Below are 13,703 nucleotides of genomic sequence, written 5' to 3'. Positions count from 1 at the left end.
GTCTTTAAAGCTCAGACAGGGCTCTTTAAAACATGATACTCCAGTCAAAGTTTTCCATTAATAAATCCACTATTAGTAACCAGTCTTTTTGTATCTATGCAAAGCCTGATGTTTGCCATGACTTATTTAGCATTGCCAGATTTCAGAGGAATTACATAAGGAGAAAAACATACTCTGACCTTCCCTGCTAATTCCTTTTCATGGATTTAAAACAAAACAGTAACTGTTGGCATAAAACCTTCTTTCTATGCATAACCATGCCTCAGACCTTCTATTCTAAACAGGCTTTTTCCAGCTTTACTACCCCTGACATGGGCATGGTGACTCAGGCCTGCAAGACATGAAAACTAAAGTTTTTATTTGAGTTGTTTGTTTTGGTTTTGGTTAATCCTCACCCGAGGATATTTTCCCACTGATCTGTAGAGAGAGCGACAGGGAGGGAAAGATAGAGAAAAACATCGATGTGAGAGAAACACATCGACTGATTGCCTCCCACATGTGCCCCTGTCCAGGTCCCGGGCCGGGGAGGAGCCTGCAACCAAGGCAGGTGCCCCTGACCGGAATCGAACCTGAAACCCTTCACTCCACACGCCGAAGACGCTCTATCCACTGAGCAAACCCAGCCGGGGTTGTTGTTTGTTCTGGTCGTTTTTTTAAAAATTTATTTATTGATTTTAGAGAGAGGAAGGTGGAGGGAGAGCTAGAGAGAGAGAAGCATCAATATGCTGTTCCACTTATGTATGCATTCACTGGTTCATTCTGGCACGTGCCCTGCCCAGGGATTGAACCTGCAACCTTGGTGTATCGGGGCCACGCTCTAACCAGCTGAGCTACCGCCAGGGCTATTGTTTTCTAAAGAAGCAGCTCCTGAGCCTCTCCTCGGAGCTCAAGCAGAGCCATAACATCAGGTCATCAGGGAGACGTGTCTTCCTTCCCAAGTTCCAGCCACCAAGTGAAAAAAAATGGAACCTTGTCTATCACTAAAGCAACAGAAAAATCCCAAGTGTGAAGCAGTCTTAGAAAGCTGCCTAAGCCCTGGCCGGTATGGCTCTGGTGGCTGGAGCATCCTCCTGTACACCATACGTTGCAGCTCGATTCCCAGTCAGGACACACACCTAGGATGCGGATTCAATCCCTCATCAGGGCGGATACTGGAGGCAACCAATCCATGTTTCACTCTCACACAGATCTTGCTCTCTCCCTCTCTCCCGCTCCCCGCTTCCTTGTTCCTCTCTCTCTAAAATCAATAAATAGCCCTGGGTTTGGCTCAGTGGATAGAGCACTGGCCTGCGACTGAAGGGTCCTGGGTTCGATTCCCGGTCAGGGAATATGGTTTCCGAAGTCCTGCACGTGGACACTCGTGCTTTGGGACCCTGGGGTCAGCGCTAAATACTAACTCCGTAAACAATAAAGAAGGGTAGCATTTCCATCACCCAAGTTTACAGCTCAATTTAGGCTCAGGAGCCGGACTGCGGCCACTGAGGGCAAACTACACAATGCTCCTTGGGCACCTTCTGACTTTACAGGAAACGCCGAGGAAACGCAGTGGGCAGACGCGGGGGGCCAGATCAGGCCCCATCTGAGCAGACAGCACTCCTCCATCCCTCTCTAGAGCCAGCGGGGCCTTCCCCACGTACCTGGTGAAGACGCCGGCGGCTAGTCCAAAAGAGGTGCTGTTGGCTCTTTCCAGAACCTCCGCTTCGGTGTCAAACGACAGAATGGACATAACGGGCCCGAAGATCTCTTCCTTCACGCAGGTCATGTCATCCCTGCAGTTACCTGCGGGCAGCGGGAGACAGGATGCCGTGGGGAACCACTGCTTCGGCCCCCAAAACATGCTCGTCCACACAGTCCACACAGCCTGAGCGGCTCCAGAGGGCGCTCCCACGGGGTGGCGACATGACAGTGTGTGTTTAGTCACGGGCTCGGGGTAACTAGCTCCACACTTCAGTTCATCACAAGAAACCCTGACAAGTGACCAGCAGGCACACAGGACGGCCGTCACCACTGACAGCAGCAACGACTGGCCCACAAAGCAGCGTCCAGGCAGAGGACAGGGCCACGTGACCCACATCTCCAAGCTTCTCGAAGTAACGTTTCTAAAGGAATTTACTAAGCGAATGCTCGTGAAAGAACGTTCACGGAGGCCTGGCCAGTGTGGTTCAGTGGTTGAGCACCAACCCATGAACCAGGAGGTCACAGTTCGATTCCCAGTCAGAGCATCCGGATTGTGGGCTCAGTCCCCAATAGGGGTCCTGACAAGTGACCAGCAGGCACACAGGACGGCCATCACCGCTTCCAGCAGCGACGACTGGCCCACAAAGCGGTGTCCAGGCAGACATCTCCAAGCTTTTCCAAGTAACGTTTCTAAAGCAATTTACTAAGCGAATGCTTGTGAAAGAACGTTCACAGCACCAACCCATGAACCGTTGAGCACCAACCCATGAACCAGGAGGTCACAGTTCGATTCCCAGTCAGAGCATCCGGATTGTGGGCTCAGTCCCCAATAGGGGTGGTGGGGGGGATGCAGGAGGCAGCTGATCAATGATTTTCTCTCGTCACTGATGTTTTCCTCTCCCTCTGAAATCAATTTAAAAAATATTAAAAATAAACACCATTCACTGAAAAAGATACAAATGTTAAGGGGACTGTCCCGATTTCTGTTAAATGTTACATATATGATTGTCTTTTATACCTTCCCACATTTTCTTAATGACTCTGTGATAGATTTAGATACAAAAAAGAAAGTTCCACTATAAAAACATAACCTTAGAAATAACCAATGGGGTGTTCACTCGATATGAAAATGTATTTAAGTTCCTTTAATAGGCCAATTCTTTTACTTTTTAAAATCTTTTTATTGATTTTTAGAGAGAGAGGAAGGGAGAGATAGAAACATCAATGATGAGAGAGAATCATTGATTGGCTGTCTCCTGCACACCCCCAACTGGGGACTGAGCCTGCAACCCAGGCATGTGCCCTGACCGGGAATCGAACCTCTAGGTTCCTAGGTCAAAGCTTAACCACTGAGCCACACTGGCTGGGCAAGAGGCCAATTCTTTCAAATGATGTAACTCACACCTGACATTTCACACATGCATATGTAGAGAAGCACACTTATTTACACATCGAATACTGAGCCCGGTGATTCTGGAGAGAGCGGTGCCTCCTCCCTGTCTGAGGCCAGACACCCCAACACAGTGGCACGGCAGTAGGGGAGACGTGTGCTTTGCCTTACAGGGCCGTGTGATGATGTGAGCAATGTGGAGGCCAGAGAACAGCTTGAGAACCTCCTACCAACACCAGCTCAATAGGAGCCAAAGTGTATAACCAGCTGTTCACACATCCACAAAGATAACAAGTCTACGTCTCTTAAGATATGGATTAGAGCATATGAATACTTAGGGATTAAATCACCTTTAGATGGCACTTAAGTGTGATTTACTATGTTCTAACTCTTTGAAAACTAGTCATCCACATGTGATTTTTAGGGAAACCATTAGCCAAAATGTTACTACTCAACAGTTCCAGAAGACAATTATGACCTCATGCAGGCTGGGACCACAGAGCGGCTCCATGCGCGGCGAGCTCGGGGTTCAGTCGGAAGAGAGGAGGGACAAGGAGCAGCTGACATACAAGAAAAGAAAAGGCTCCTGCCCGAAACATGACTCACTCAACTTTAGTCCCCAATATTAAGTAAACGAAAAATTAAGATCTGTGATACTCAGCCCTGGCTGGTGTTGCTCAGTGGTTAAAGCATCGGGCCATGCACTGAAGGGTCATGGGTTCGATTCCCAGTCAAGGACATGTAACTGGGCTGTAGGTTCAATCCCCAGTTGGGCAGGGCGTGTGCAGGGGGCAGTGGATGGATGTGTCTCTCTCACATCGATGTTTCTATCTCTCTCTCCCCCTTCCCTCTCACTCTCTCTTTAGAAAAATAAAAAAATTCAATGGAAAAACATCCTCAGGTGAGGATTAAATAAATAAATACATAAAATCTGCAATACTCAGCAATGCACACGGCGTAACAGAAACCGCCTTCCGCCCCGGCATCCAGAGAAATCGCTGTTACACTATGAGGTGGCTCTGCTCCTCCCTCCATGCCCAGACGGGGTCAACCATATGTTTTATCTAAAAGGCACCAACTGTTCCTGTTCACTTAGCAGCCACCGGAGAATCCCCGGGACGAACGTCAGGTCACAGCTCTGAGACTCAGACCTTCCTGGGCGAGGGCCCAGGTTAGTGCGAGGAGCACAGGTGGGGAACCTGAGACCACCCCGACCTGGGGGACAAAACCAGCCGGGTCTCCCTCGGGATAAGGTGCAAGGATCACACAACATACTCCAACCTGCAGGTGGTTTGCTAAGGCTCCCAGGGGACAGTAACAGGCTCTGAGACGATGGGAAAGGCAGGGTGACCCTCCAGGGCAGGGTACCCTGAGCGAGGACGGGGGTAACTGGCCGAGGAAGTAGGATAACCTTACACCTGACTGCCCAGACCAGGAGGTTTTTAGATTGAAAGGAGGTGTTAAGAATCCTTAAAAGATAACTTATAAATGCTACTATATTGTCTGACAAATTGGTTTTACTGTACTGATGCCGTCATTCCTGACCACCTTTCCTGACAAATGAAATTCAGTACTTTTTCTCAGTGTGCACTTTCCTCTCGAGCTCTGCTTCTGGAACAAGGGGAGAGATCCAGTGAGTCCCGGTGGCCGAGCACACCTGCTCGCCCCGGGGCAGGCGCATGGGCTGTGATGGTAACAAAGAACTCCCACTTCCGAAATCCAAGTGGTGGGGACACGCCAGTTGCCAACCCTCGCTTACCACCTTACACATGCTGTACAGAAACTCTTCCATCTGCTATTTCATTCAAGCAGTTTAAAAGCAAACAAGAAGAGGACATACCCAACACACACGGTCTCATGAAATATCCATCCTTTAGCTTGGGATCTTCGGGTACGTATGGGTCTCCCCCACACAACACCTTAGCCCCCTGCCAAAAAGGAAAACAGGATGCATACTTTCCGTTGCACGTGCGACCCCTACCTGCAGTCCTAGACAAACGGACTCAGTCACTCCATCGCAAGGACAGAGCGGGACCCTGGCCCAGACCCCGCGAGCTATAGGAGGGGGTCCGGCCTCAGGAAGGGCCCTGCGCCCGGTGGTGGGAGGAAATGACCTTCCCTCGCCGGGCCCCGGCCCAGCCCCCTGTCCCTTTCCTCACCTGCTCCTTGGCCCCTTTCACAAACCCGAGGACTCGCTCCAGGTGTGGTCGGTTGATGAGCGGGCCCATCCTGGTGTCTTCCAGAAGGGGGTCTCCAATTTTTATCCTCTGGGTCTGTTGCACCACTTGCTCTGTGAATTTATCAAGAATTTCCTTTTGCACAAACACTCTTGTGCCATTACAGCAAACCTGAAAATGAGACAAAAATGTATCAGCGTGCAAAGAAGAAAAAAGGAAAAGGGAAAAAAATCCCATGTTAAAGCTTAACAAGAACACATTACACCTTGGTAAAGGTCCGTTCCCTTTATCAGAGCTCCCCCGTATAAAGAGGAGCCACTCTAGTGTAACTGTGGACACATCACACCTGCAGCACAAGCTGTTTGACCCTGAGATGCTTCCATCTTCTGTGTTTGTTTAAATTTTCTTAAGGCCGTTAACAGACCAGAGGACCCAGACCCTCCCGTTTGCTCACATCAGCTGCTCGATGGGGCTGCATGTTTAGAGGAAGAGGTAAGGATGGGAGGGGACAGTAGACACAGTTAAGAACCAGGGCTCGAGCCTAATAATCACCCAGGGCATTTCACAGTCAATGCTTGTCTCCAGACTCACAAATAACGAGCAGTTAGACCAGTGGTTCTCGGCCGTGACTGCACGAGAATCACCTGGGAATCTTTTTAAAATCCTGATTTCTGGGCCTCATGAGAACCACTGACTTAGACTCTCCCATAGACGTGAATGTCAAGATTCTCAGATGCTACCAGCGCACAAGCATTACGGGAGGGCAGCTACAAACACGGAGAAGAGCCAGTCCCACAGGTGAAAGGGAGCAACCCTGAATGTTAGAGGCAAAGAGAAGGGCAGTACCTCTGAGATGCCAACTTCTACACGTGCCCGAGAAAGGAGGGAATAAGCACCTACCAGCACCTGGTCACTGTGCGAAAAGAGACACAGGAAGGAAAACGGGGGGGAGAAGGAAGAGCCACCCACTGAACCTTCAGTTTTAACTATACCCTCAGGCCAATGACAAGAACTGTGAGAAAATAGAACTCCTGCTGGAAGACTGACTTTTCCCAAATCTGCAACTACTACAAACGCATTCTAGGACTCAGTCACACAGACAGACTGTGGGGAACGGGCGCCCAACCTCTCAGCAGAGGAGAGAGCTATAAACATGGAAGGGCAAAGGCGAGCACAACCCTGCAGGATTGGAATGACTGGAACGATCTGTATGAACTTGTGGTCAACACAGATACATGCAGAAATACATGTGTGCGTGCACGTGTGTGCACACATATGTGCGTGTTGCATAAAAGTACACACACAGGTGCCAACATCTATTCCCAGCTCTGGCCTCCGGGAGGGTCTGGAGGCACTGGCACCCAGTAAGGAGTCTGCCTGGCACCCAGATCTTAGTGTCTAAACCCCATTTACCACTGAACGGGCCCAGGGCCCCCAAAGCAAGGCTGGCTGCGGAGCTCGGCCAGGGGAAGAGCGCGAGTCCAGAGCACCTGCTGTGCCAGGAGGTCAAGTGCTCAGAGGACCGTGAAGACGTATCAGAAGGTCAAGAGAGGGTCCCGCCTGCTGAGTGGCAATCATTTGAGCATGAAACTAAATAATGGGAGTCGCACAGAAGGACGTGGGATGCATGGGTCCACGCTGACAGCAATGAGCGAATGAAAAACGAGGCCAGGAAAGCTCTTCCTCACAGTAGGAAGTGAGCAGAAGGACACAGAAGGACGTCCCAGCCAGCGTGGCTCAGTGGGTGAGTGTAACCTATGAACTAGGAGGTCACAGTTCGATTGCCAGTCAGGGCAGGTGCCCAGGTTGCAGGCTTGATCCCCAGCGTGGGGCGTGCAGGAGGCAGCCGATCCATGATTCTGTTATCACTGATGTTTCTCTCTCTCTCTCTCCCTCTCCTCTCCTCTCCCTGAAATCAGTAAAAACACATAAAAATTGTTTTAAATAAACACAATGAAATGTGGACATTTGAGGAGCCTGGCTAAAAGGAACACATGAATTCTTTGTACTATCTGTACAACTCTCCTCGAGGTCTGAAATTATTTCCAAATAAAACGCCCCTTTAAAACATGCTGTTCGATGCAGGCGTGGGGATGCCTCCCAGCCTCCCCCGGGGCAGGCACGCACCTCGCCTTGTGTGAGGAAGTTGGCCATCAGCGCCCCCTTCACCGCGTTCTCCAGGTTGCAGTCGGCGAAGATGATCAGGGGAGACTTGCCTCCGAGTTCCAAGGTGACGGGTTTGATTCCTTTCGCCGCCACCTCCATGATCTTGGGGAACGAGAAAGACCACCATCAGAGGTCTGAGGAGGGAGTCGCAGGCTAGGTGTCAGGCCCCGACTTCCAAGGCAGCGGCCTCTGCAGCCTTGCTCTCCGCACAGGCCCTGCCCCGTCCCGTAACATTCCTCTCCAGGCTCCGGAGAAGCCAGAGGCGCACCCGACATTCTCAGGAGGGAGTTCACCTTAAAAATACCGTCCCCGCACCCGGCTGCCACGGGCAGGAACGCTGTGTCACTGTTACTGTGCTCAGGCTGACAGCTCCGAGCGCAGATCAAGGTCAGAACAATGAAGGTGAAGTGGACCGAGAAGCACCTTCCTGCCGAGGGGGCTGCAGCTGGGTGAAGGCATCCCACTGCCCAGGGGGACCCGGGCCCGCCCGCGGCACCGGGGCTGATGGCGCCCATCCGCCCGAGTGCACTCCCCGCCCCCTTCACACGTTTGAAGTCCCCGTCAGACCCACGTGGGTGACACCCACGGCCCCCCTCCCGGCACGAGCAGGCTCAAGTGGGCTGACACCCACAGCTAGATGCCATCGCCTCAACATGACCTTGGTCTCACCTTGGTGCCGGTGGGCACACTCCCGGTGAAGGAGACCTTGGCCACGTCGCGATGCTGACACAGAAGCTGGCCCGTGGCGCCCCCGCCTTGCACCACGTTGAAGAGGCCGGGAGGCGCCCCCGCCTCCGTGTAGATCTCAGCCAGCAGCAGCGCAGACACGGGCGTGAAGGGGGACGGCTTGAAGACCATGGCGTTTCCTGGCAAGCCCCAAAACAGAGGACTCAGTGGGGGATCCCCTCAGGACAGGATCTCGCCCTCCCCCAAGGTCTCCCTCATTAACCAGGCCACACCCCCCACGTGTCAGTCACCAGTCCCACGCTGCGTGTCCATCATCTGGCACCTGCACCATCGGAAGAAGCAGGTAGGCACAGTCCCTTTGACAAGGGGCAACTGGAGAAAGGTTAACGACCCTGACGACCCTGACGAGTCCCCACAGCCAGGGACGCCATCTCCTCCTCCGTCCCTCGGGGAGCGAAGAACGCGGCGGCTGTCCGTCAGCCAGAGCTGCTGTGATGGGAGCCCTGGGTGTCATTTCTCTTAACACAAACGGAGGAGGAAGTTTATCTCTGCTTCCCATTTTTTTAAGTTTTTGTTTTTTTAATTTTTAAAAAATCCTCACGGGAGGACATTTTTTCCATTGACTGGAAGGGAGGAAGGATGGGAGGAGAGAAAGGGGAAGAAGGAAAAGGGGTTGAGAGAGAGAGAGACAGAGAAACATCGATGTGAGAGGCACATTGATTGCCTGCCTCCCAAACACGTCCCAATCAGGGCCAGGGATCGATCCACAACCAAGGTATGTGCCCTTGACTGGAATTTCAACTCGGGACCCTTTGGTCCGCAAGCCGATGCTCTAACCACTGATCCACGCCAGCCAAGCAATCTTCTGCTTTTTTTTTTTAAATATATTTTATTGATATTTTACAGAGAGGAAGGGAGAGAGATAGAGAGTTAGAAACATTGATGAGAGAGAAACATCGATCAGCTGCCTCCTGCACATCTCCTACTAGGGCTGTGCCCGCAACCAAGATACATGCCCTTGACCGGAATCGAACCTGGGACCTTTCAGTCCACAGGCCGACGCTCTAACTGAACCAAACCGGTTTCGGCAACAATCTTCTGCTTCTTAAGTCAGATTCCTAAGTGCTCCCCTTCACAGAAATTCATGACCAGAAAGGAAGAAAACTTACAGGGAACACAAATCTAATCAATCTGACAGTAAAACACAAGACCTCTTAGACCAAAACTTTCTTCCTTCCATAAAAAGAAATAAATGAAATGAATACAAACAGGAACAACATAGACACGATCTGTGTGCGTCACTACAATGCAGACTCCCTCCGGTCCAGGCGGGAATGGACACGTGCCCTCTGAGGCCTCATGCCCCGCATGGCTCTCGTGATGGGAAGAGTGTGTGTGTGTGTGTGTGTGTGTGTGTGTGAGTGTGAGTATATGAATGTGTGTATGTGAGTGTGAAAGTGCATGTGAGTGTTATGAGTGTGCATGTGCATATGAGTGTGTGTGTGTGTGTGTGTTCATGTGAGTGTGTGTGCGTGTGGGGTATGTGAGTGTGTGCGCACAGGTGAGGGGAGAGGCCACGCAGCAGACCCTACTCACAGCGGAGGAAAACTCTTTCTTACCACAAGCTAACGCGGGGGCCGACTTCCAGGAGGCGATCTGAAAGGGGTAGTTCCAGGCTCCTATGCCCACGCACACGCCCAGCGGCTCTCGTCGGGTGTAACCGAAGGACCCGCCTGGGAGCTGGATATGCTCGCCTAAGGGGAAGACAGAGCAGAGGGCGGTCTGCTGGCCCCCAGGCCTCACCAATACCTATGCTATCTGGGGCTCCACCTGCCTCCGGGCTGCTCCCAGCACGCGGTGCCCCCCGCCCCCCGCACTCTGTCCACTCTTGTCACTACTCTGCTCCTGCACCTCCTCGACACATAGCATCCACATTCAACCCACGGCCACCCCCCTTCACTTCCTCCTGAGGCGCAATGGGCACCCAGCAGACGACTTAGGTGGCATGAAGGGAGGAGACCCAGGCCGGTCTCACCCCGGTCTTTGCCCTTCACCTCGGCTCTGCCCTCTCCCTCCCGCAGCTGATGGAGGAAGGCTGGCCGGGGAGGGCTTACCGGCCATGGACCCCGCCAGGCCCGCGTAGTACTCCAGGCACTGCCAGGAGGTGTCGATGTCCAGGCAGGCCTCCAAGATGGACTTGCCGTTGTTGATGCTCTCCACGGTGGCGATTTCATCCGTCCGTTCCTGCGGGCAGCAGAGACTAGATTTAAGACACGTTACCATACACCACAGCAGTCGACACTCAGACAAAATACACGGCCATTTTGAAAAATAAAAACATCTTTTTTTTGTTTATTTTTTATTTTTTTTTTTTTTACAGAGAGGAAGGGAGAGGGCTAGAGAGTTAGAAACATTGATGAGAGAGAAACATCAATCAGCTGCCTCTTGCACACTCCCTACTGGGGATGTGCCCGCAACCAAGGTACATGCCCTTGACCGGAATTGAACCTGGGACCCTTGAGTCCACAGGCTGATGCTCTATTCACTGAGCCAAACCGGTTAGGGCAAAACATCTTTTTTTTGTAACGTTACATTTACGCAGGTTTCACAGATGCAACCACTCCAATTTTTTTTAAGGTTTTTATTGATTTTAGAGCACGAGGGAGAGACAGAAACATCAATGAGACAGAAACATCGATCGCTGTTTCCTACATGCCCCCTACTGGGGACTGAGCCGAAAACCTGGGCCTGGGCCCTCGCTGGGAATCAAACTGGTGACATCTGGGTGGACGGGACGATGCTCAACCAACTGAGCCATACTGGCCAGGGTGAAACAACTTTTATTTACATGAAAAGAAAAAGAATGGCAGTCTTACACCGGCAGGAGAGATAAAAGCTTATTGCTGAGCCCTAGCCAGTTTGGCTCAGTGGATAGAGCATCAGCCCGAGGAGTGAGGGTCCTGGGTTCAATTCTGGTCAAGGGCAGGTGCCTTGGTTGCAGGCTTGATCCTCAGCCCCAATCAGAGCGTGTGTGGAAGGCAACCAATCGATGTATCTCTCTCACATCTATGTTTCTCTCTCTGTCTCTCCCTCTCCCTTCCACTCTCTCTAAAAATCATGGAAAAATTTATCCTCAGATGAGGATTAACAAAACAAAAAAAAGCTTATTGCTAAATAGCAGCACTGTTCTCCCATCCAAGACTAATACCCCATTTCAAGATCATTTAGAAAAAGAATGCCCCAAAAAGTGAATATCACATATGCATACATGTGTGAATACATATGTATATGTTTGTATGTATACAGGAGAGAACAGTCTTTAGGGAAGTTATGCAAAATAGCCAACTACATCCTTGACAATGAAGAGGTTATATGCACATGAGGCTTTAATTCCCCAAAAGAAATGCAGCATTGCCCGGCTAGTGTGGTTCAGTGGTTGAGCATTGACCTATGAACCAGGAGGTCATGGTTTGATTCCTGGTCAGGGCACATGCCCGTGGTTGGGCCTCAATCACCAGTGTGAGGTGTGCAGGAGGCAGCCGATCAGTGATTCTCTCTCATCTGGAAAAAAATTATATATAAAAAGAAGAAATGCAGTGTTATTTTCTAATGCTCAGAACTCACTAATTCTCTTCTCAAACACTTGTTCCAGTTGTAGCCGCAACTTAAAAATGCTGGAGATGCTCAGGGGTGAATGGAAAGAACTGGAAAATTATACCTAAAAAGAAAATCTAAGAATGCCTTTCTCCCCTCCCACAGAAGACGACAGGACTGAATATGTAAGAGAAAGCTATTTTCTATTATGAATCCAGTTTAAAATAAACAGTAGGGTCAATATCTGTACATAAAAGAAAGAGCATTGTGTTATCAAAACTGTAACGAGCATCTAGCATGGTTGCTTTTGTAAACTATAAAAAAGTTTAACTGTTTTTGAAGAGGGGAACATGTATGAATCTATGAAATATTCCCAGGAGATTAAGGTAAAAATAAATCTGAAAAAGGTTGGACTTAAGAGTCATCAGAGGAAAAAGCTCAGTGGGTTAGGGCTGTGTCCCTGATATGCCAAAGTTGGGGGTTCGATCACAGGTCAGGGCACATATAAGATTCAACCAATGAATGCATAAGTAAGTGGAACAACAAATCAATGCCCCCCCTCCCCTTCCTCCCTCTCTTTTTAAAAAAATTACCAGAAAAAAAGAAAGACAAGCTACAAAGCATATGTTGTAATTCAAACAAACATGGAAAAGAAACCCATCCCAGGAGTCGGCACAGAGAGCCAAGCTCCCGACAGAACTCGTGCACGAAGGCTGCTGCACACACACGCCCAGGTGAGCAGGTGGAAACGCTCTCCGGTTTCATAAACTAGTAACCTAACAGTGTCCCAAGTCCGCCGCACACCAGCTGGCAGCTCCGTGGGAGCAAGGACAGCCAGCTCTCCCTGGAGGGGAGAAAGGGAACACACCCTGATGATCCTGGCGGCCTCCAGGAGGATCCGGCCTCGCTCCAGGCCCGACTTCTGACGCCATATGTTGAAGGCAGCCTTTGCATCTTCAACAGCCAAGTTGACCTCCTTTTCTCCGGAGCAGGAGAAAGTGGCTATCACCCGGCCTAGGAAAGCAGGGAGTGGCGTTACCTCACCCGTGGCACACACTGAAATAAAGCATACGTATCCAAATTTCCTCTCCACCATCCCCTTGCCTTTAAATATGGCTTCGCTTCGTGGCCACCTCTACACCAGCAGCTCTGAACTCTACCTTGGGGTCACTGACCGCTTGAAGAATCTAATACAAGCTGCAGACTTCTCTGCAGAGAACTGTGATCATAGCATATAGTTACGGAGATCATGCCCCTTGCCCCGAGCACACCCTGAGCTTGGGTGAGGAACCCCTGCCCGCCTGTTTACCAGGCGGGTTTACTGACCTTAACTTCCTAGCAATTACTCCGCGAAGCTCCTTAACGATGTTTGAGAAGCTGAGGTCTTGCAAAATCACGGTGCAAAGTACCGATTCTCCCGGGTTAATAGCTGAGTTTATACCCCCTCTACGTTCTATATAAATTTCCTCGTAGTGTTAATACTGGATGAGCCCGGTTAACGAACAGCGATGTCAGCAAGAGGATCCCAAAACGCAAGGGAGGCTTCTTCCCTCAAATATTGAAAACAGGAAAAGCCCGCCTCTCCTGTTCTTACCCCAATCTATTCCTACCCCTATTCTGGGGCAAAACTGGCTGGCTTTCCTTCTTTAATTACGAAGTCAGGCTCCCTCCCTCCCCGCGCCCCCCCCGGAACGCGGGGGGGGGGGCAGCGCTTTTCCTGGGGTTCGCAAACCTGCCATTTCGGTTACAACACACAGTTGGTACAGGCAGCGGCCAAGGCCACACAGTGCAGACGGTTAAGAGAAAGGGTGTCTGTCCTGCTGTGTGTCAATCTGGGGAGGGGGGCGCAGAGGGGGGCAGAGGCGGCTCCCCGCGGGAGGGTGTCACACGCCCGGCCCGCTGGGCCCCCGAGTTCCAGTGCAGGCCCCGCAGGCCAGCGCGGCGCCCCGGCTGCAGGCCGGTCTGTCTGACACACACGTGGCATTTTCTCCCACAAACAACCCACAGACCCG

The 13,703-nt window shown here is 51.1% G+C and overlaps 1 protein-coding gene across 1 annotated transcript in view; it reads right to left on the bottom strand.

Annotated features, from left to right (window-relative positions):
• Positions 1 to 13,445, bottom strand: part of ALDH9A1 (aldehyde dehydrogenase 9 family member A1) — a 16,695-nt gene extending 3,250 nt beyond the window's left edge. Inside the window, exons 1-9 of the mRNA XM_006774995.2 lie at positions 13,424 to 13,445; positions 12,560 to 12,705; positions 10,212 to 10,341; positions 9,717 to 9,851; positions 8,080 to 8,276; positions 7,372 to 7,512; positions 5,227 to 5,415; positions 4,908 to 4,995; positions 1,638 to 1,779 (exon numbers count right to left, since the gene is read on the bottom strand). Of these exons, the coding sequence (XP_006775058.1) occupies positions 1,638 to 1,779; positions 4,908 to 4,995; positions 5,227 to 5,415; positions 7,372 to 7,512; positions 8,080 to 8,276; positions 9,717 to 9,851; positions 10,212 to 10,341; positions 12,560 to 12,705; positions 13,424 to 13,430 (1,175 nt within the window). The 5' untranslated portion in view covers positions 13,431 to 13,445. The remainder of the gene's footprint in view (positions 1 to 1,637; positions 1,780 to 4,907; positions 4,996 to 5,226; positions 5,416 to 7,371; positions 7,513 to 8,079; positions 8,277 to 9,716; positions 9,852 to 10,211; positions 10,342 to 12,559; positions 12,706 to 13,423) is intronic.
• Positions 13,446 to 13,703: the final 258 nt, after the last annotated feature.

The sequence above is a fragment of the Myotis davidii genome, unplaced genomic scaffold (genome assembly GCF_000327345.1).
Source record: "Myotis davidii unplaced genomic scaffold, ASM32734v1 scaffold668, whole genome shotgun sequence".
NCBI classification, from domain to species: Eukaryota; Metazoa; Chordata; class Mammalia; order Chiroptera; family Vespertilionidae; genus Myotis; species Myotis davidii.
The sequence above is the reverse complement of the archived record's forward strand: the minus strand, read 5'-3'. Positions and strand labels throughout refer to the sequence as shown.